We start from the raw sequence: 22,534 nt of genomic DNA, 5'->3' as shown, positions 1-22,534 counted from the left end.
TCATGTAGTGTAATGATCGACCTTTTGGTCATGTAGTGTAATGATCGACCTTTGGTCATGTAGTGTAATGATCGACCTTTTGGTCATGTAGTGTAATGATCGACCTTTTGGTCATGTAGTGTAATGATCGACCTTTTGGTCATGTAGTATAATGATCGACCTTTTGGTCATGTAGTGTAATGATCGACCTTGAAATAGGACCGTAGGTTTTTTGTAGCAGGTTCTAAATAAACATTTAGGTAATTACATCATAATGTAATGCAATTGTGTGTCTGTATTAGACCTCCACAGCTCTCTCTGTTGGGATCTCTTGATGGGCCAATACTTACAGGGAATTTAGAATCATGTCACCTGTGTAGTATAGTTGTTGTGACGTTGATTGCAATTGCCTTGCATGCTAAAGAAGGGCTCATACCGGAAACGTTCAATACAAATGGCAATACAAGATTATTTACTGAAGTCCAATTTCTGTTCATACACACAGACGCGTTACCTTGGCTGTGCGTCCGTGCTCCAGACAGTCTTGTAGTTCCAATCTATCATTCACCATGGCTGTGAGAGGACTGGACATAGACATGGTTACTGTTACACTGCTGTTTCATCATTATTCTGGTTATTCTGATTCAGTGTGTCTTACCGCCCCATGCCCGGCAGGTTTCCCCAAAAGTATCTGGCGCGGTGAGCAGCAGACACTTCTTTGGCATCGATCATCACTGGGTTACACTGGAAAACACACACAGTTAGACAGTCCTCAGCAACGCTCCACAGACAACAATGAATACATTATGTACCTCTCATGGCCAAATGGGGGCAGCAACGCTCCACAGACGTCAATGATGTCGCTCTTGTTGCTGGTGATTCTCTGATCCACCTCTACGTAGACGACACCATTCTGTATACTTCTGGCCCTTCTTTGGACACTGTGTTAACTAACCTCCAGACGAGCTTCAATGCCATACAACTCTACTTCCGTGGCCTCCAACTGCTCTTAAATGCAAGTAAAACTAAATCCATGCTCTTCAACCGATGGCTGCCCGCCCGTCCAGCATCACTACTGGATGGTTCTGACTTAGAATATGTGGACAACTACAAATACCTAGGTGTCTGGTTAGACTGTAAACTCTCCTTCCAGACTCACATTAAAACCTGTTGTGACTAGGGGGCAGTATTTTCATTTTTGAAAAAAAAAGCTGTTCCCGTAGTAAACGGGATATTTTGTCAGGACCAGATGCTAGAATATGCATATATTTGACAGCTTAGGATAGAAAACACTCTAACGTTTCCAAAACTGTAAAAATATTGTCTGAGTATAACAGAACTGATGTTGCAGGCGAAAGCCTGAGAAAAATCCAATCCGGAAGTGCCCCAGGTTTTGAAAGCGCTGCGTTCCAATGAGTCCCTATTGAGCAGTGAATGGGCTATCAACCAGATTACTCTTTCTCCGTATTCCCGAAGGTGTCTACAGCATTGTGATGTAGTTTTACGCATTTATGTTGAAGAATACCTGTAAGCGGCTACATTGCGCAAGTGGTCACCTGATGCTGCCGGAGAGATTCTCGCGTAAAATACAGAGGTAGCCATTACTCCAATCGGTCCTACTGAAAAACTAATATATTATCGAATAGATATTTGAAAAACACCATGAGGATTGATTATAAACAACGTTTGCCATGTTTCTGTCGATATTATGGAGCTAATTTGGAATATTTTTCTGCGTTTTCGTGACTGCAATTTCCGGGCGATTTCTCAGCCAAACGTGAAGAACAAACGGAGCTATTTCGCCTACAAAAATAATATTTTTGGAAAAAAGGAACATTTGCTATCTAACTGGGAGTCTCGTGAGTGAAAACATCCAAAGCTCATCAAAGGTAATCTATTTAATTTGATTGCTTTTCTGATTTCCGTGACCAAGTTACCTGCTGCTAGCTGGACAAAATGCTATGCTAGGCTATCGATAAACTTACACAAATGCTTGTCTAGCTTTGGCTGTAAAGCATATTTTGAAAATCTGAGATGACAGGGTGATTAACAAAAGGCTGTGTCTCAATATATTTCATTTGTGATTTTCATGAATAGGAATATTTTCTAGGGATATTTATGTCCGTTGCGTTATGCTAATTAGTGCCAGGCGATGATTGCGGGATGGGGAGTCACTAGAGTCACTACTACATCTCCAATCCAAAATTAAATCTAGAATCGGCTTCCTATTTTGCAACAAAGAATCCTTCACTCATACTGCCAAACATACCCTCGTAAAACTGACCATCCTACCGATCCTTGACTTCGGCGATGTCATTTACAAAATAGCCTCCAACACTCTACTCAACAAATTGGATGAAAGTCTATCACTGGGCCATCCGTTTTGGCACCAAAGCCCCATATACTACACACCACTGCGACCTGTACACTCTCGTTGGCTGGCCCTTACTTCATACTCGTCGCCAAACCCACTGGCTCCAGGTCATCTACAAGTCTTTGCTAGGTAAAGCCCCGCCTTATATCAGTTCACTGGTATATCAGTGAACAGGTATATCTCTCTGGTCACCCCCAAAGCCAATTCTTCCTTTTCTTCCAGTTCTCTGCTGCCAATGACTGGAACGAACTGCAAAAATCACTGAAGCTGGAGACTCATATCTCCCTCACTAGCTTTAAGCACCAACTGTCAGAGCAGCTCACAGATCATTGCACCTGTACATAGCCCATCTGTAAATAGCCCATCCAACTACCTCTTCCCATAATGTATTTATTGATTTATTTTGCTCCTTTGCACCCCTGTATCTCTACTTGCACATTCATCTTCTGTTAATTGATTTGCTAATTGAGTGACTATCAGTGACTGACATAAAAAGGGAAAAACTGCTAATGCACAAACACATTTATTCTATTGATTGATGCAACAGTAAGTTCAGACCCCGACTGAGTTATTTTTTGGTGGGGGGAGATTGATCTTGAAGGCCGTATATCACCATATCACCAGTTGCCCATCCCAGCTCTAGAGCAAATGCCCAATCAACATTAATGTGTGTGCGTGCATGTGTGTGTACCTCGAGGAATCGTGAGATGTCTCTCTTGTCGCTGATCCCCATGGCAACAACGTTCTCAAAGAGCCAGAAGAATGGTCGGTGGTCGTCTGGTTTGGGACGGGCCTCGTGGAGCAGCCGGTAAAACTCAAAGAACAGTCGTCCAGTACCCTCTGTGGGGTGGACCCAGACTTTATTATGAGGGACATTTCACAGGAAGATACTGATGAAATGTGAGACACACCCACCGAAGAGTCCCTTCCTGGCGGGGTTGACGATGGACAGATCATTACAGGGACTTCCTCCAATCACCAGGTCAAACGGACCCCAGTCCTGGATCTACAGACAGAAACTTTGGTGTTAAGTCAGTAGCCTTGTCTGAACCAGACCACAGGACACTAGTCTGTGTCCTGTTTCTGTAGTGAGACAGCTTGATGTACAGGACACCCCCTGGACAGGACACTAGTCTACCTCCCGTTTCCATAGTGAGACAGCTTGATGTACAGGACACCCCCTGGACAGGACACTAGTCTACCTCCCGTTTCCATAGTGAGAATGTAAAGATGGCACCAGAGGGGATGGCTGCCGTTTTATTGACTCTTAACCAACCGTGCTCTTTTCTTTTGTTTGTTTTTTCGCATTATTTGTCATTTATTGTGTACATAATGTTGCTGCTACCATCTCTTAGTTTCTGGAAATCAGAACAGCGATTACTCACCTTGGACTGAAAGAAGAATTTCTCTTTAATGAATCGGACATGAATAACATACAGCTGGCGGGTTATACACTCTATCAGCAGGATAGAACAGCAGCCTCTGGTTAGACAAGGGGCGGGGGCCTATGTTATACACTCTATCGGCAGGATAGAACAGCAGCCTCTGGTTAGACACGGGGCGGGGGCCTATGTTATACACTCTATCGGCAGGATAGAACAGCAGCCTCTGGTTAGACACGGGGCGGGGGCCTATGTTATACACTCTATCGGCAGGATAGAACAGCAGCCTCTGGTTAGACAAGGGGCGGGGGCCTATGTTATACACTCTATCAGCAGGATAGAACAGCAGCCTCTGGTTAGACAAGGGGCGGGGGCCTATGTTATACACTCTATCAGCAGGATAGAACAGCAGCCTCTGGTTAGACAAGGGGCGGGGGCCTATGTTATACACTCTATCAGCAGGATAGAACAGCAGCCTCTGGTTAGACACGGGGCGGGGGCCTATGTTATACACTCTATCAGCAGGATAGAACAGCAGCCTCTGGTTAGACACGGGGCGGGGGCCTATGTTATACACTCTATCAGCAGGATAGAACAGCAGCCTCTGGTTAGACACGGGGCGGAGGTCTATGTTATACACTGTATCGGCAGGATAGAACAGCAGCCTCTGGTTAGACAAGGGGCGGGGGCCTATGTTATACACTCTATCGGCAGGATAGAACAGCAGCCTCTGGTTAGACAAGGGGCGGGGGCCTATGTTATACACTGTATCAGCAGGATAGAACAGCAGCCTCTGGTTAGACAAGGGGCGGGGGCCTATGTTATACACTCTATCAGCAGGATAGAACAGCAGCCTCTGGTAAGACACGGGGCGGAGGTCTATGTTATACACTGTATCGGCAGGATAGAACAGCAGCCTCTGGTTAGACAAGGGGCGGGGGCCTATGTTATACACTCTATCGGCAGGATAGAACAGCAGCCTCTGGTTAGACAAGGGGCGGGGGCCTATGTTATACACTCTATCAGCAGGATAGAACAGCAGCCTCTGGTTAGACAAGGGGCGGGGGCCTATGTTATACACTCTATCGGCAGGATAGAACAGCAGCCTCTGGTTAGACAAGGGTCGGGGGCCTATGTTATACACTCTATCGGCAGAATAGAACAGCAGCCTCTGGTTAGACAAGGGGCGGGGGCCTATGTTATACACTCTATCAGCAGGATAGAACAGCAGCCTCTGGTAAGACAAGGGGCGGGGGCCTATGTTATACACTCTATCGGCAGGATAGAACAGCAGGCACTGGTAAGACAAGGGGCGGGGGCCTATGTTATACACTCTATCAGCAGGATAGAACAGCAGCCTCTGGTAAGACAAGGGGCGGGGGCCTATGTTATACACTCTATCGGCAGGACAGCAGCCTCTGGTAAGACACGGGGCCTATGTTATACACTCTATCAGCAGGATAGAACAGCAGCCTCTGGTTAGACAAGGGGCCTATGTTATACACTCTATCAGCAGGATAGAACAGCAGCCTCTGGTTAGACAAGGGGCGGGGGCCTATGTTATACACTCTATCAGCAGGATAGAACAGCAGCCTCTGGTTAGACAAGGGGCGGGGGCCTATGTTATACACTCTATCGGCAGGATAGAACAGCAGCCTCTGGTTAGACACGGGGCGGGGGCCTATGTTATACACTGTATCGGCAGGATAGAACAGCAGCCTCTGGTTAGACAAGGGGCGGGGGCCTATGTTATACACTGTATCGGCAGGATAGAACAGCAGCCTCTGGTTAGACAAGGGGCGGGGGCCTATGTTATACACTCTATCGGCAGGATAGAACAGCAGCCTCTGGTTAGACAAGGGGCGGGGGCCTATGTTATACACTCTATCAGCAGGATAGAACAGCAGCCTCTGGTTAGACAAGGGGCGGGGGCCTATGTTATACACTGTATCGGCAGGATAGAACAGCAGCCTCTGGTTAGACAAGGGGCGGGGGCCTATGTTATACACTGTATCAGCAGGATAGAACAGCAGCCTCTGGTTAGACACGGGGCGGGGGCCTATGTTATACACTGTATCAGCAGGATAGAACAGCAGCCTCTGGTTAGACAAGGGGCGGGGGCCTATGTTATACACTGTATCAGCAGGATAGAACAGCAGCCTCTGGTTAGACACGGGGCGGGGCCTATGTTATACACTCTATCAGCAGGATAGAACAGCAGCCTCTGGACAGACACGGGCGGGGCCTATGTTATACACTGTATCAGCAGGATAGAACAGCAGCCTCTGGTTAGACAAGGGGCGGGGGCCTATGTTATACACTGTATCGGCAGGATAGAACAGCAGCCTCTGGTTAGACACGGGGCGGGGCCTATGTTATACACTGTATCGGCAGGATAGAACAGCAGCCTCTGGTTAGGCAAGGGCGGGGCCTATGTTATACACTGTATCGGCAGGATAGAACACCAGCCTCTGATTAGACACGGGGCGGGGGCTTATGTTATACACTGTATCGGCAGGATAGAACAGCAGCCTCTGGTTAGACAAGGGCGGGGGCCTATGTTATACACTGTATCAGCAGGATAGAACAGCAGCCTCTGGTAAGACAAGGGCGGGGGCCTATGTTATACACTCTATCAGCAGGATAGAACAGCAGCCTCTGGTTAGACAAGGGGCGGGGGCCTATGTTATACACTCTATCAGCAGGATAGAACAGCAGCCTCTGGTTAGACAAGGGGCGGGGGCCTATGTTATACACTCTATCGGCAGGATAGAACAGCAGCCTCTGGTAAGACAAGGGGCGGGGGCCTATGTTATACACTCTATCAGCAGGATAGAACAGCAGCCTCTGGTTAGACAAGGGCGGGGCCTATGTTATACACTCTATCAGCAGGATAGAACAGCAGCCTCTGGTTAGACAAGGGGCGGGGGCCTATGTTATACACTCTATCGGCAGGATAGAACAGCAGCCTCTGGTTAGACAAGGGGCGGGGGCCTATGTTATACACTCTATCGGCAGGATAGAACAGCAGCCTCTGGTTAGACAAGGGGCGGGGGCCTATGTTATACACTGTATCAGCAGGATAGAACAGCAGCCTCTGGTAAGACACGGGGCGGGGGCCTATGTTATACACTCTATCAGCAGGATAGAACAGCAGCCTCTGGTTAGACAAGGGGCGGGGGCCTATGTTATACACTGTATCGGCAGGATAGAACAGCAGCCTCTGGTTAGACAAGGGGCGGGGCCTATGTTATACACTCTATCAGCAGGATAGAACAGCAGCCTCTGGTAAGACACGGGGCGGGGGCCTATGTTATACACTGTATCGGCAGGATAGAACAGCAGCCTCTGGTTAGACAAGGGGCGGGGGCCTATGTTATACACTCTATCAGCAGGATAGAACAGCAGCCTCTGGGAAGACACGGGGCGGGGGCCTATGTTATACACTCTATCGGCAGGATAGAACAGCAGCCTCTGGTTAGACAAGGGGCGGGGGCCTATGTTATACACTGTATCGGCAGGATAGAACAGCAGCCTCTGGTTAGACAAGGGGGGGGCCTATGTTATACACTGTATCGGCAGGATAGAACAGCAGCCTCTGGTTAGACAAGGGGCGGGGGCCTATGTTATACACTATCAGCAGGATAGAACAGCAGCCTCTGGACAGACACGGGGCGGGGGCCTATGTTATACACTCTATCAGCAGGATAGAACAGCAGCCTCTGGTTAGACAAGGGGCGGGGGCCTATGTTATACACTCTATCGGCAGGATAGAACAGCAGCCTCTGGTAAGACAAGGGGCGGGGGCCTATGTTATACACTCTATCAGCAGGATAGAACAGCAGCCTCTGGTTAGACAAGGGGCGGGGGCCTATGTTATACACTCTATCAGCAGGATAGAACAGCAGCCTCTGGTTAGACAAGGGGCGGGGGCCTATGTTATACACTCTATCGGCAGGATAGAACAGCAGCCTCTGGTTAGACAAGGGGCGGGGGCCTATGTTATACACTCTATCGGCAGGATAGAACAGCAGCCTCTGGTTAGACAAGGGGCGGGGGCCTATGTTATACACTGTATCAGCAGGATAGAACAGCAGCCTCTGGTAAGACACGGGGCGGGGGCCTATGTTATACACTCTATCAGCAGGATAGAACAGCAGCCTCTGGTTAGACAAGGGGCGGGGGCCTATGTTATACACTGTATCGGCAGGATAGAACAGCAGCCTCTGGTTAGACAAGGGCGGGGCCTATGTTATACACTCTATCAGCAGGATAGAACAGCAGCCTCTGGTAAGACACGGGGCGGGGGCCTATGTTATACACTGTATCGGCAGGATAGAACAGCAGCCTCTGGTTAGACAAGGGGCGGGGGCCTATGTTATACACTCTATCAGCAGGATAGAACAGCAGCCTCTGGGAAGACACGGGGCGGGGGCCTATGTTATACACTCTATCGGCAGGATAGAACAGCAGCCTCTGGTTAGACAAGGGGCGGGGGCCTATGTTATACACTGTATCGGCAGGATAGAACAGCAGCCTCTGGTTAGACAAGGGGCGGGGGCCTATGTTATACACTGTATCGGCAGGATAGAACAGCAGCCTCTGGTTAGACAAGGGGCGGGGGCCTATGTTATACACTATCAGCAGGATAGAACAGCAGCCTCTGGACAGACACGGGGCGGGGGCCTATGTTATACACTCTATCAGCAGGATAGAACAGCAGCCTCTGGTTAGACAAGGGGCGGGGGCCTATGTTATACACTCTATCAGCAGGATAGAACAGCAGCCTCTGGTAAGACACGGGGCGGGGGCCTATGTTATACACTCTATCGGCAGGATAGAACAGCAGCCTCTGGTTAGACAAGGGGCGGGGGCCTATGTTATACACTGTATCAGCAGGATAGAACAGCAGCCTCTGGTTAGACACGGGGCGGGGGCCTATGTTATACACTGTATCAGCAGGATAGAACAGCAGCCTCTGGTTAGACAAGGGGCGGGGGCCTATGTTATACACTGTATCGGCAGGATAGAACAGCAGCCTCTGGTTAGACACGGGGCGGGGGCCTATGTTATACACTGTATCGGCAGGATAGAACAGCAGCCTCTGGTTAGGCAAGGGGCGGGGGCCTATGTTATACACTGTATCGGCAGGATAGAACACCAGCCTCTGATTAGACACGGGGCGGGGGCCTATGTTATACACTGTATCGGCAGGATAGAACAGCAGCCTCTGGTTAGACAAGGGGCGGGGGCCTATGTTATACACTGTATCAGCAGGATAGAACAGCAGCCTCTGGTAAGACAAGGGGCGGGGGCCTATGTTATACACTCTATCAGCAGGATAGAACAGCAGCCTCTGGTAAGACAAGGGGCGGGGGCCTATGTTATACACTCTATCAGCAGGATAGAACAGCAGCCTCTGGTTAGACAAGGGGCGGGGGCCTATGTTATACACTCTATCAGCAGGATAGAACAGCAGCCTCTGGTTAGACAAGGGGCGGGGGCCTATGTTATACACTCTATCGGCAGGATAGAACAGCAGCCTCTGGTTAGACAAGGGGCGGGGCCTATGTTATACACTCTATCAGCAGGATAGAACAGCAGCCTCTGGTTAGACAAGGGGCGGGGGGCTATGTTATACACTGTATCAGCAGGATAGAACAGCAGCCTCTGGTAAGACACGGGGCGGGGGCCTATGTTATACACTCTATCAGCAGGATAGAACAGCAGCCTCTGGTTAGACAAGGGGCGGGGGCCTATGTTATACACTGTATCGGCAGGATAGAACAGCAGCCTCTGGTTAGACAAGGGGCGGGGCCTATGTTATACACTCTATCAGCAGGATAGAACAGCAGCCTCTGGTAAGACACGGGGCGGGGGCCTATGTTATACACTGTATCAGCAGGATAGAACAGCAGCCTCTGGTTAGACAAGGGGCGGGGGCCTATGTTATACACTCTATCAGCAGGATAGAACAGCAGCCTCTGGTAAGACACGGGGCGGGGGCCTATGTTATACACTCTATCGGCAGGATAGAACAGCAGCCTCTGGTTAGACAAGGGGCGGGGGCCTATGTTATACACTGTATCGGCAGGATAGAACAGCAGCCTCTGGTTAGACAAGGGGCGGGGGCCTATGTTATACACTGTATCGGCAGGATAGAACAGCAGCCTCTGGTTAGACAAGGGGCGGGGGCCTATGTTATACACTATCAGCAGGATAGAACAGCAGCCTCTGGACAGACACGGGGCGGGGGCCTATGTTATACACTCTATCAGCAGGATAGAACAGCAGCCTCTGGTTAGACAAGGGGCGGGGGCCTATGTTATACACTCTATCAGCAGGATAGAACAGCAGCCTCTGGTAAGACACGGGGCGGGGGCCTATGTTATACACTCTATCGGCAGGATAGAACAGCAGCCTCTGGTTAGACAAGGGGCGGGGGCCTATGTTATACACTCTATCAGCAGGATAGAACAGCAGCCTCTGGTAAGACACGGGGCGGGGGCCTATGTTATACACTCTATCAGCAGGATAGAACAGCAGCCTCTGGTAAGACACGGGGCGGGGCCTATGTTATACACTCTATCAGCAGGATAGAACAGCAGCCTCTGGTAAGACACGGGGCGGGGGCCTATGTTATACACTCTATCAGCAGGATAGAACAGCAGCCTCTGGTAAGACACGGGGCGGGGGCCTATGTTATACACTCTATCAGCAGGATAGAACAGCAGCCTCTGGTAAGACACGGGGCGGGGGCCTATGTTATACACTCTATCAGCAGGATAGAACAGCAGCCTCTGGTTAGACAAGGGGCGGGGGCCTATGTTATACACTCTATCGGCAGGATAGAACAGCAGCCTCTGGTTAGACAAGGGGCGGGGGCCTATGTTATACACTGTATCGGCAGGATAGAACAGCAGCCTCTGGTTAGACAAGGGGCGGGGGCCTATGTTATACACTCTATCAGCAGGATAGAACAGCAGCCTCTGGTTAGACAAGGGGCGGGGGCCTATGTTATACACTCTATCAGCAGGATAGAACAGCAGCCTCTGGTAAGACACGGGGCGGGGGCCTATGTTATACACTCTATCGGCAGGATAGAACAGCAGCCTCTGGTTAGACAAGGGGCGGGGGCCTATGTTATACACTCTATCAGCAGGATAGAACAGCAGCCTCTGGTAAGACACGGGGCGGGGGCCTATGTTATACACTCTATCAGCAGGATAGAACAGCAGCCTCTGGTAAGACACGGGGCGGGGGCCTATGTTATACACTCTATCAGCAGGATAGAACAGCAGCCTCTGGTAAGACACGGGCGGGGGCCTATGTTATACACTCTATCAGCAGGATAGAACAGCAGCCTCTGGTAAGACACGGGGCGGGGGCCTATGTTATACACTCTATCAGCAGGATAGAACAGCAGCCTCTGGTTAGACAAGGGGCGGGGGCCTATGTTATACACTCTATCAGCAGGATAGAACAGCAGCCTCTGGTTAGACAAGGGGCGGGGGCCTATGTATATTTGTAAACAACAGCTGGTGCACGATATCTAAGGAAGTCTCAAGGTTTTGCTCACCTGAGGTAGAGTATCTCATGATAAGCTGTAGACCGCACTATTTACCTAGAGAGTTTTCATCTGTATTTTTCGCAGCTGTTCACATACCACCTCAGTCAGAGGCTGGCACTAAAACCGCACCAAATGAGCTCTATTCCGCCATAAGCAAAGGGGAAAACGCTCATCCAGAGGCGGCACTCCTAGTGGCCGGGGAAAACTTGAATCCGTTTTACCTGATTTCTACCAGCATGTTAAATGTGCAACCAGAGGGGGAAAAAACCTCTAGACAACATTTACTCCACACACAGAGACGCACACAAAGCTCTCTCACCCTCCATTTGGAAAATCTGACCATAATTACATCCTCCTGATTCCTGCTTACAAGCAAAAATTAAAGCAGGGAAGCACCAGTTACTCTGTCAATAAAAAAGTGGTCAGATGAAGCAGATGAGGAAAGAGGAGGGAAGAGGAGGAGGAGGGGAGGAGAGGAAAAGAGGAGGAAAGAGGAGGAGAAGAGGAGGTTGGAAGAAGAGGAGAGAAGTGGCGGAGGAGAGGAGAAGAGGAGGAGGGAAGGAAAGGAGGAGAGCAGAAGAAGAGAGAAGACTCACGTGTTTGCGCGTGACGTTGCGTACATCTCCAACATACATGATGGAACCATGGTGACGTACGATCCCCACGGTGATAGAATCCTCACACACCTCTGAAGCCACGTACCTGTCCACCTGAATACCTAGGTCCCTGAGCACCAACAGACCTACACACACACACACACACACATATACATATATATATATATTTTTTAAATACACAAAAACATACCACACGCACGCACACACAAACACACACACACACACACAGACACACACACACACTGGTGTTCTGACCTGTGGCGATACCGTCGAACAGAGAGAGGACTCTGATTGGCTGTCTCCTCTCAGCTGCTACAGGAGGGTACAACCTGGCTGCCTCCTAGAAGAGGTTTGAGAGGGAGGGAGGGATTCAAATGTCATCCTTGTGATCCTCAGCCATAAAACATTTAGAGATGTTTACATGTTTTAATGTGTTGGTGTAAAGCAGGGGTATCAAACTGATCCCCCGTTCCACATAACTGGTCCCCCGTTCCACATAACTGGTCCCCCGGTGGAACTGGTCCCCCGTTCCACATAACTGGTCCCCCGTTCCACATAACTGGTTCCCCGTTCCACATAACTGGTTCCCCGTTCCACGCACACCTTACTCAACTATGCAAATAATCAGCAAGTGTGCCAGGTAGTTGTTGGAAACCAAATATGTGAAACTACTCGCTAGGAGAGAGACATTTGAAAGTAAACATTTAAAAAATAATCTAAATGTGTTTTTAATCAGAAATGTCTTCTGGAACATGTGAACTTTTGTGTGTTTTAATAACAGACTTGTATGCCACCTGTAAATACAATTGTTAAATTATGAGCCTAGTTGATTTAACCATCGAAAAAGTCAGCAACCTTCCCACTAGCGATGATTGGCTGAGATAATGAGTGGGCTGGACATGCCGATAGATGTGTTCGGATTGGTCTGCCATGTAGCAGGCTTCTGTCTATTTGAGTTGGTCAGTATGAGTAGGTAATGCTGTCTAACGCAGCTTTTTAAAAATGTATTGTGTAGTAAAACTTAACAAAAAGACTCCAGTATCCATTTCAATAGAATGTCACTCTGCAACAAGTGTTTCAGAGCACTCTAGTCTGAGTGTGCCAGAGTGCAGAATAACGGATTAATTCACGAACGCTCAACACCCGTTGAATATGGCCGCTGTCAGTAAACGTCGGCGTAAAACCGTTATTAAATTGTTGCCGGGATACAGTCGCCAACGCCCTGGATAACATGAAAACAGCCTAACCAGCTCTGCTAGGGCGAGCAAAATGATCAAAGTTTGGGTGGGGGGGCTAAAGTTTAAGATGATTCTTATGGCATTGCACATTATTATTTGACACAACGGGCCAAGCTGTACAAACAGAAAATAGGTCATCCTGTCTAACGCTGCTTTAAAAAAAAAAAAGATTGCTTTGTAGAACTGCATAAGTGTTGCTCTCCACTTTTAGAGTGTGAGGAAATGGAGGAGACACCTGCTTCAAACTAAGGGCAACCATGGCAACCGTGACAGAGAGGGAGAAGTGTACATCCATGAATATGGGCAAAATAGTTTAGCTAGCTACATTTTCAGATATGACACATTTCTAATTTTGTCAGAAAGTCGTTTTTCATTTCAAGTTAAAGTGTACTCTTCGCTAGCTAGATAACGTTAAATGATTGGCTAGCTAGCTAGCTAACGTTAGCTGGTTGGTTAGCTAGCTAATGTTAAATGATTGGCTAGCTAGCTAACGTTAGCTGGTTGGTTAGCTAGCTAATGTTAAATGATTGGCTAGCTAGCTAGCTAACGTTAGCTGGTTGGTTAGCTAGCTAACGTTAAATGATTGGCTAGCTAGCTAACGTTAGCTGGTTGGTTAGCTAGCTAATGTTAAATGATTGGCTAGCTAGCTAACGTTAGCTGGTTGGTTAGCTAGCTAATGTTAAATGATTGGCTAGCTAGCTAACGTTAGCTGGTTGGTTAGCTAGCTAATGTTAAATGATTGGCTAGCTAGCTAACGTTAGCTGGTTGGTTAGCTAGCTAATGTTAAATGATTGGCTAGCTAGCTAACGTTAGCTGGTTGGTTAGCTAGCTAATGTTAAATGATTGGCTAGCTAGCTAACGTTAGCTGGTTGGTTAGCTAGCTAATGTTAAATGATTGGCTAGCTAGCTAACGTTAGCTGGTTGGTTAGCTAGCTAATGTTAAATGATTGGCTAGCTAGCTAGCTAACGTTAGCTGGTTGGTTAGCTAGCTAATGTTAAATGATTGGCTAGCTAGCTAACGTTAGCTGGTTGGTTAGCTAGCTAACATTACATGTATGATCTGTGTAGTAATATTATTCGTATCTCAGAGCCATTTCTATTGCTGGTTATATCCTAATGTTAGCTGTCTAACATTGAACCTGGTTGGTTAGCTACCTGTAGATTCACGCTTTTTAAATATTTTTTATTTATTTAACCTTTATTTAATTTAGGCAAGCCAGTTAAGAATACATTCTTATTACAATGACGGCCTACCAACAGGCAAAAATCCTCCTGCGTGGACGATGGCTGGGATTAAAAATAAAACAATAAAACACACACATCACAACAACACAACACTACATAAAGATCTAAGACAACAACACAGCATGCTAGCAGCACAACATAGTAGCAGCACAAAACATGGTACAAACATTATTTGGCACAGACAACAGCAAAAAGGGCAAGAAGGTAGAGACAACAATACATCACACAAAGCAGCCACAACTGTCAATCCATGATTGAGTCTTTGAATGAAGAGATTGAGATAAAACTGTCCAGTTTGAGTGTTTGTTGCAGCTTGTTCCAGTCGCTAGCTGCAGCGAACTGTAAAGAGGAGCGACCCAGAGATGTGATGCTTTGGGGACCTTTAACAAAATGTGACTGGAAGAACAGGCGTTATACAGTTGAAGTCGGAAGTTTACATACACCTTCGCGAAATACATTTAAACTCAGTTTTTCACAATTCCTGACATTTAATCCTAGTAAAAATTCCCTGTCTAAGGTCAGTTAGGATCACCACTTTATTTTAAGAATGTGAAATGTCAGAATAATAGTAGAGAGAATGATTTATTTCAGATTTGATTTCTTTCATCACATTCCCAGTGGGTCAGAAGTTTACATACACTCAATTAGTATTTGATAGCATTGCCTTTAAATTATTTAACTTGGAACAAACATTTTGGGTAGCCTTCCACAAGCTTCCCACAATAATTTGGGTGAATTGTGGCCCATTTCTCCTGACAGAGCTGGTGTAACTGAGTCAGGTTTGTAGGCCTCTTTGCTCGAACACGCTTTTTCAGTTCTGCCCACAAATTTGCTATAGGCCACTCCAATACCTTGCCTTTGTTGTCCTTAAGCCATTTTGCCACAACATTGGAAGTATGCTTGGGGTCATTGTCCATTTGGAACACCCATTTGCGACCAAGATTTAACTTCCTGACTGATGTATTGAGATGTTGCTTCAATATATCCACATAATTTTCCTGCCTCGTGATCTATTTTGTGAAATGCACCAGTCCCTCCTGCAGCAAAACACCCCCACAACATGATGCTGCCATCCCCGTGCTTCACGGTTGGGATGGTGTTCTTCGGCTTGCAAGCCTCCCCCTTTTTCCTCCAAAAACAACGATGGTCATTATGGCCAAACAGTTCTATTTTTGTTTCATCAGACCAGAGGACATTTCTTCAAAAAATACGATCTTTGTCCACATGTGCAGTTGCAAACCGTAGTCTGGCTTATTTTTATTGCAGGTTTGGAGCAGTGGCTTCTTCCTTGCTGAGCGGCCTTTCAGGTTATGTCAATATAGGACTCATTTTACTGTGGATATAGATACTTTTGTACCTGTTTCCTTCAGCATATTCACAAGGTCCTTTGCTGTTGTTCTGGGATTGATTTGCACTTTTCGCACCAAAGTACGTTCATCTCTAGGTGACAGAACACGTCTCCTTCCTAAGCAGTATGACGGCTGCGTGGTCCCATGGTGTTTATACTTGCGTGCTATTGTTTGACTCAATTGATGTCAAGTAGCCTATCAGAAGCTTCTAAAGCCATGACATAATTTTCTGGAATTTTCAAAGCTGTTTAAAGGCACAGTCAGCTTAGTGTATGTACATTTCTGACCCACTGGAATTGTGATACAGTGAATTATAAGTTAAATAATCTTTCCGTTAAACAATTGTTGGAAAAATGACTCGTGTCATATACAAAGAAGATGTCCTAACCGACTTTCCAAAACTATAGTTTGTTAACAAGAAATTTGTGGAGTGGTTGAAAAATGACTTTTAATGACTCCAACCTAAGTGTATGTAAACTTCCAACTTCAACTGTATGTGGAGGATGAGGGCTGCAGTAGGTATCTCAGATAGGAGGGAGTGAGGACTATGAGGGCTGCAGTAGGTATCTCAGATAGGAGGGAGTGAGGCCTATGAGGGCTGCAGTAGGTATCTCAGATAGGAGGGAGTGAGGCCTATGAGGGCTGCAGTAGGTATCTCAGATAGGGGGGAGTGAGGCCTATGAGGGCTGCAGTAGGTATCTCAGATAGGAGGGAGTGAGGCCTATGAGGGCTGCAGTAGGTATCTCAGATAGGGGGGAGTGAGGCCTATGAGGGCTGCAGTAGATATCTCAGATAGGGGGGAGTGAGGCCTATGAGGGCTGCAGTAGGTATCTCAGATAGGAGGGAGTGAGGACTATGAGGGCTGCAGTAGGTATCTCAGATAGGAGGGAGTGAGGACTATGAGGGCTGCAGTAGATATCTCAGATAGGGGGGAGTGAGGACTATGAGGGCTGCAGTAGATATCTCAGATAGGGGGGAGTGAGGACTATGAGGGCTGCAGTAGATATCTCAGATAGGGGGGAGTGAGGCCTATGAGGGCTGCAGTAGGTATCCCAGATAGGAGGGAGTGAGGACTATGAGGGCTGCAGTAGGTATCTCAGATAGGAGGGAGTGAGGCCTATGAGGGCTGCAGTAGATATCCCAGATAGGAGGGAGTGAGGACTATGAGGGCTGCAGTAGGTATCTCAGATAGGAGGGAGTGAGGCCTATGAGGGCTGCAGTAGATATCTCAGATAGGAGGGAGTGAGGACTATGAGGGCTGCAGTAGGTATCTCAGATAGGAGGGAGTGAGGACTATGAGGGCTGCAGTAGGTATCTCAGATAGGAGGGAGTGAGGACTATGAGGGCTGCAGTAGGTATCTCAGATAGGGGGGCGTGAGGACTATGAGGGCTGCAGTAGGTATCTCAGATAGGAGGGAGTGAGGCCTATGAGGGCTGCAGTAGGTATCTCAGATAGGAGGGAGTGAACAGGTGTTGTATGTGGAGGATGAGGGCTGCAGTAGGTATCTCAGATAGGAGGGAGTGAGGACTAAGAGGGCTGCAGTAGGTATCTCAGATAGGGGGGAGTGAGGACTATGAGGGCTGCAGTAGGTATCTCAGATAGGGGGGAGTGAGGCCTATGAGGGCTGCAGTAGGTATCTCAGATAGGGGGGAGTGAGGACTATGAGGGCTGCAGTAGGTATCTCAGATAGGGGGGAGTGAGGACTATGAGGGCTGCAGTAGGTATCTCAGATAGGGGGGAGTGAGGACTATGAGGGCTGCAGTAGGTATCTCAGATAGGAGGGAGTGAGGCCTATGAGGGCTGCAGTAGGTATCTCAGATAGGAGGGAGTGAGGACTATGAGGGCTGCAGTAGGTATCTCAGATAGGAGGGAGTGAGGACTATGAGGGCTGCAGTAGATATCCCAGATAGGGGGGAGTGAGGACTATGAGGGCTGCAGTAGATATCCCAGATAGGAGGGAGTGAGGACTATGAGGGCTGCAGTAGATATCCCAGATAGGAGGGAGTGAGGCCTATGAGTGTTTTATAAATAAGCATCAACCAGTGGGTCTTGCGACGGGTACACAGAGACGACCAGTTTACAGTGTATAGAGTACAGTGATGTGTCCAATAAGGAGCATTGGTGGCAAATCTGATGGCCGAATGGTAAAGCACATCTAGCAGCTCGAGAGCACCCTTACCTGCCAATTTATAAATTACGTCTCCGTAATCTAGCATGGGTAGGATGGTCATCTGAATCAGGGTTAGTTTGGCAGCTGGGGTGAAAGATGAGTGATTACGATAGAGGGAACCAAGTCTAGATTTAACCTTAGCTAGCTAGCTACATGGCATAACAAAAGACTCCACTATGCAAGTATCCATTTCAATAGAATATGAATGATGTCACTGCGACAGCTACTGGCTATCTACTCTGATTTCAGAGCACTCATCTGTGTGCGCAGAATAACTGTTGAATTTACAAACGCTCAACACCTGTTGAATATGGCAAAAAAAGTGTTTGTTGCCAGCAGCACAGTTGCAGTCACCAACACTCTGGATAACATAAAAACAACTTAACCAGCTCTGCGAATAAAATGGTCAGAGTGGGGTGTTCTCTCATTTCTGTCTGGAAGTAGCTAGCAAGCTAGCCAACGTTAGCCAGTTAGCTTGGGTGCTTGACTGCAGTTGTTAGGACAGAACGCTCGGATCAACCCTTAAAGGGCTGGGTGGGGCTAAAGCTTAAGAGGGTGTGAACAATGCTGAATGGGTGTAGACAAAGAAGAGTTCTCCAGCACCAAAACATTCAAAGGCCATTTTCTCAAAAATGAGGTTACAAGTTTATCAACGTTCAAAGCAGAATGAATTTCCCATTGTTCCTCAACTGTAGTGTATGATATACCCTTTTCTAGCTCTGAGACTCTACTTTCATCCAATGTAAAACAAAAACTGTTGCTAAATAAGACCGAATCGAGCTGATCGGTCACATATGTGGAACGGGGGACCAGTTATGTGGAACGGGGGACCAGTTATGTGGAACGGGGGACCAGTTATGTGGAACGGGGGACCAGTTATGTGGAACGGGGGACCAGTTATGTGGAACGGGGGACCAGTTATGTGGAACGGGGGACCAGTTTGATACCCCTGCTTTAGACAACACATTAAAACATGTAAACATCTCTACGTGACCTTTGACTTACAAATTCCTGTTCATGGTTGTTAGCGAAGAACACCTGTAGTCGTGACGGCCAGTCGTCGCGTCGTCGTAGTAACCCGTGTGTGTTGTGTGTTTCACACATGTAGCAGTTCCAGGGGTCCTCTCTGATCGCAGCTGACGCCGAACCCAAACCCACCAAAAGATCCACACACTCCACACAGAAACACCTAAACACACACACATGCACACAGACATCATAAAATGCAAGAATATGAAATAGTCCTAGAGACAACCGAACTAGAATCTACAACAGAGAGGTATATTTTCTGGATGACGTAAATATTAAATGGCTTTCATCAAGCCCTCAAGAAAAAGTTTCAAACAGTAACCAGTGCCTAAACCCTGGTTAAGGATATCAGTTAACCTACCAGTGTAGTTACAAACAGCACAAGAAAGAAATCATCAACATGTATTGATCACATCTGTACTAAAGCGGCACATATTTCGCTTCAAGGCAGTATCCAAATCCATAGGATGTAGTGTTCACAGTATAGTGGCCATATCTATGAAAACCAAAGTTCCAAAGGCTGGGCCTATAATATAGGGTATAAGAGGTCATACATTACATTTTATAGTGATTCATATGTTGATGATGTAAAGAATATTTGTTATTCCAGTTACTAATAATCACTATGAAAATGTAAAAACTGTTAAATATTTTTTGGGGGACTAATTTCAGGAAACTAGGTGCATGTAGTGCACTACGTCACAGGAAAGACATTTGAACGTAAACTTTTATTTATTTATTTATCAATCAATAAGTCAACTTTTTTAAAAAATTTTAAAATCTAAATGCTTTTTTTTGGGCGGAAATGCATTCTGGAAAATGTGAACTTTCATGTGCCTTAATAACAAACTTATACACCATCTGTAAATAAGAAAAAAATTGTTAAACTACGAGCCTAGTTGGTTTAGCCACAGAAAAAGTCAGGAACCTTCCCGCTAGCCATGATTGGCTGAGATAATGCACATGCCGATAGATGAGTTCTGATTGGTCTGCCATGTAGCTGCCTTCTGTCTATAATATGACCTGCTCAGTATGTGTAGGTAATCCTTTCTAACGCAGCTGTTTGAAAGATATCACGTAGTAGAACTGAAAAGGTGTTGCTCTCCACTTTCTGGAGGACCGAGTTTTGAAATCAGTGGAATTAGAGAATGATAGCTAAGGAGATGGAGAAAATTCTGGCGTTTGATTGCAAATATGAAGACGGAGTCGAAAAGAGATCACACATGCTGTTGTATGAAACACTTGTCTCCAGCTTACATCTTCAATCTCAGGCAAACATGACATCCGTGACAGAGAGGGAGAAGCATCCATTCATGTATAAGGGTCATTTTATTTTATTTGACCTTTATTTAACTAGGCAAGTCAGTTAAAATGACGGCCTAGGAACAGTGGGTTAAATGCCTGTTCATGGGCAGAACAACAGATTTGTACCTTGACAGCTCGGGGGTTTGAACTTGCAGCCTTCCGATTACTAGTCCAACGCGCTAACCACTAGGCTACCCTGCCGCCCCAAGATAAGATAGTCTAGCTAGCTACATTTCCAAAGTTACACGTTTCTAATTTTGTCAGAAAGCGTACCGTTAGCTAGCTAGTTAACGTAAACTAGCAGGCTCGCTAGCTAACATTATGTGTATGATCAGTGTATATTATTCATATCTCAGAGCCATTTGCATTGCTAGTTATAGCCTAATGTTAACTAGCTAGCCAACATTGAATTGAACCTGTTTGGTTAGCTACCTGCAGATTCATGCAGGGTAGTAACATTATGAGTTGGGATTATGGTTCATTGTTTAGCTAGCTACGTGTCTAAAAAAATACTCCACTATGCAAGTAACCATTTCCATAGACTGTTCATGATGTCACTACTCCAATTTCAGAACACTCGTCTGAATGTCACTGGAACAAGTGTTTCAGGGCACTCTCGTCTGACTGTGCCAGAGCACAGAATAACTGACAAATTTACAAACGCTCAACACCCCTTGAATATTGCCGGTTGGCAACAAAAAAAAGCATAATTTTAGAAAGTTGGTAAAAAAAAAGCGTAATTAAATTGTTGCTAGCAGCACAGTTGCAGTCACCAAAAACAGCCTAACCAGCTCTGCTAGGGTGAGTAAAATGGTCAGAGTGAGCTGTTCCCTCATTTTTGTGTGGAAGTAGCTAGCAAGCTAGCCAATGTTAGCCAGTTAGCTTGGTGCTTGACTGCCGTTGTGAGGTCAGGGCGTCCAGTGTGCGCTCTGAACACTCCAAGAGTGAACCTCTCAGAATTGATGAACGGACAATCAAACAATGATCTGAGTTTACGAACGCCCAGAGCCAGATTGAGTTTACAAACACACCCATTATAACCTTGGACCCCTCGGAGGTGGGGGCTCCCATCTGGTGTGTAAAGTAGATGGAGCACTGAAGTAGGAAGCCACAGAATTTAGATGGGGAACCGTCATATTTATCCGGGAGGGACAAATGGGCATCGCTGACCTGAGCTGGTAGCTGGATGGACCATTGTGCTGGCTCGCTGGGTTGACTGGTTGTAGAGTATCCTCCACTAGTCCTCCGGACATGTTCGACACGTTGCACACTGCAAAGAGCCTCTTCTGCACAACGACGACAATACTGACTGGGGAAAGAACCTACGGCGGCTTTTTCCTATTTTGTTGCCTTAGAACCTGGAATTAAAATGGATGTTTGGGGGGTTTGTATCATTTGATTTACACAACATGCCTTCCACTTTGAAGATACAAAATATGTTTTATTGTGAATCAAGCAAGAAATAACACAAAAAAACAGAAACCATGAGCGTGCATAACTACTCGCCCCCCAAAAGTCAATACTTTGTAGAGCCACCTTTTGCAGCAATTATTAGGTGCAAGTCTCTTGGGGCATGTCTCTATAAGCTTGGCACATCTGGCCACTGGGATTTTTGCCCATTCTTCAAGGCAAAACTGCTCCATGTCCTTCAAGTTGGATGGGTTCCGCTGGTGTACAGCAATCGTTAAGTCATACCACAGATTCTCAATTAGATTGAGGTCTGGGCGTTGACTAGGCCATTTCAATACATTTAAATGTTTCCCCTTAAACCACTTGAGTGTTGCTTTAGCAGTATGCTTAGGATCATTGTCCTGCTGGAAGGTGAACCTCCGTCCCAGTCTCAAATCTCTGGAATACTGAAACTGGTGTCCCTCAAGAATTTCCCTGTATTTAGCGCCATCCATCATTCCACAACCTCTTTGGGATAGGGGGTAGCATTTTCACTTTTGGATAAATAGCGTGCCCAATTTCAACTTCCTGCTACTCATGCCAAGAATATAAGATATGCATATTATTAGTAGATTTGGATAGAAAACACTCTGAAGTTTCTAAAACTGTTTGAATCATGTCTGTGAGTATAACAGAATTTATGTAGCAGGCAAAACCCAGAGGACTAACCATTCAGAACAAAAAATGTTGCGGTCACTGTCAATTCAATAAGGTTTTATTGGGGAACTAGATTTCTAAGGCACTTGTTTGCAGTTCCTATCGCTTCCACTCGATGTCACCAGTCTTTGGAATTAGGTTGAGGTTATTCCTTTGTGAAATGAAGAAG

General features: G+C 46.7%; 1 protein-coding gene across 2 annotated transcripts in view; it reads right to left on the bottom strand.

The window, feature by feature from the left end:
• Nucleotides 1–22,534, bottom strand: part of LOC115118751 (DNA (cytosine-5)-methyltransferase 3A-like) — a 107,149-nt gene that overhangs the window by 17,354 nt on the left and 67,261 nt on the right. For both annotated transcript variants that reach the window (XM_065016352.1, XM_065016353.1), the window contains 7 exons: nt 18,931–19,114; nt 12,178–12,262; nt 11,902–12,047; nt 3,269–3,359; nt 3,045–3,193; nt 638–723; nt 494–563 (listed from right to left, as the gene is read on the bottom strand). In XM_065016352.1, the coding sequence (XP_064872424.1) occupies nt 494–563; nt 638–723; nt 3,045–3,193; nt 3,269–3,359; nt 11,902–12,047; nt 12,178–12,262; nt 18,931–19,114 (811 nt within the window). The remainder of the gene's footprint in view (nt 1–493; nt 564–637; nt 724–3,044; nt 3,194–3,268; nt 3,360–11,901; nt 12,048–12,177; nt 12,263–18,930; nt 19,115–22,534) is intronic.

The sequence above is a fragment of the Oncorhynchus nerka genome, unplaced genomic scaffold, assembly GCF_034236695.1.
Source record: "Oncorhynchus nerka isolate Pitt River unplaced genomic scaffold, Oner_Uvic_2.0 unplaced_scaffold_511___fragment_3, whole genome shotgun sequence".
NCBI lineage: Eukaryota > Metazoa > Chordata > Actinopteri > Salmoniformes > Salmonidae > Oncorhynchus > Oncorhynchus nerka.
The sequence above is the reverse complement of the archived record's forward strand: the minus strand, read 5'-3'. Positions and strand labels throughout refer to the sequence as shown.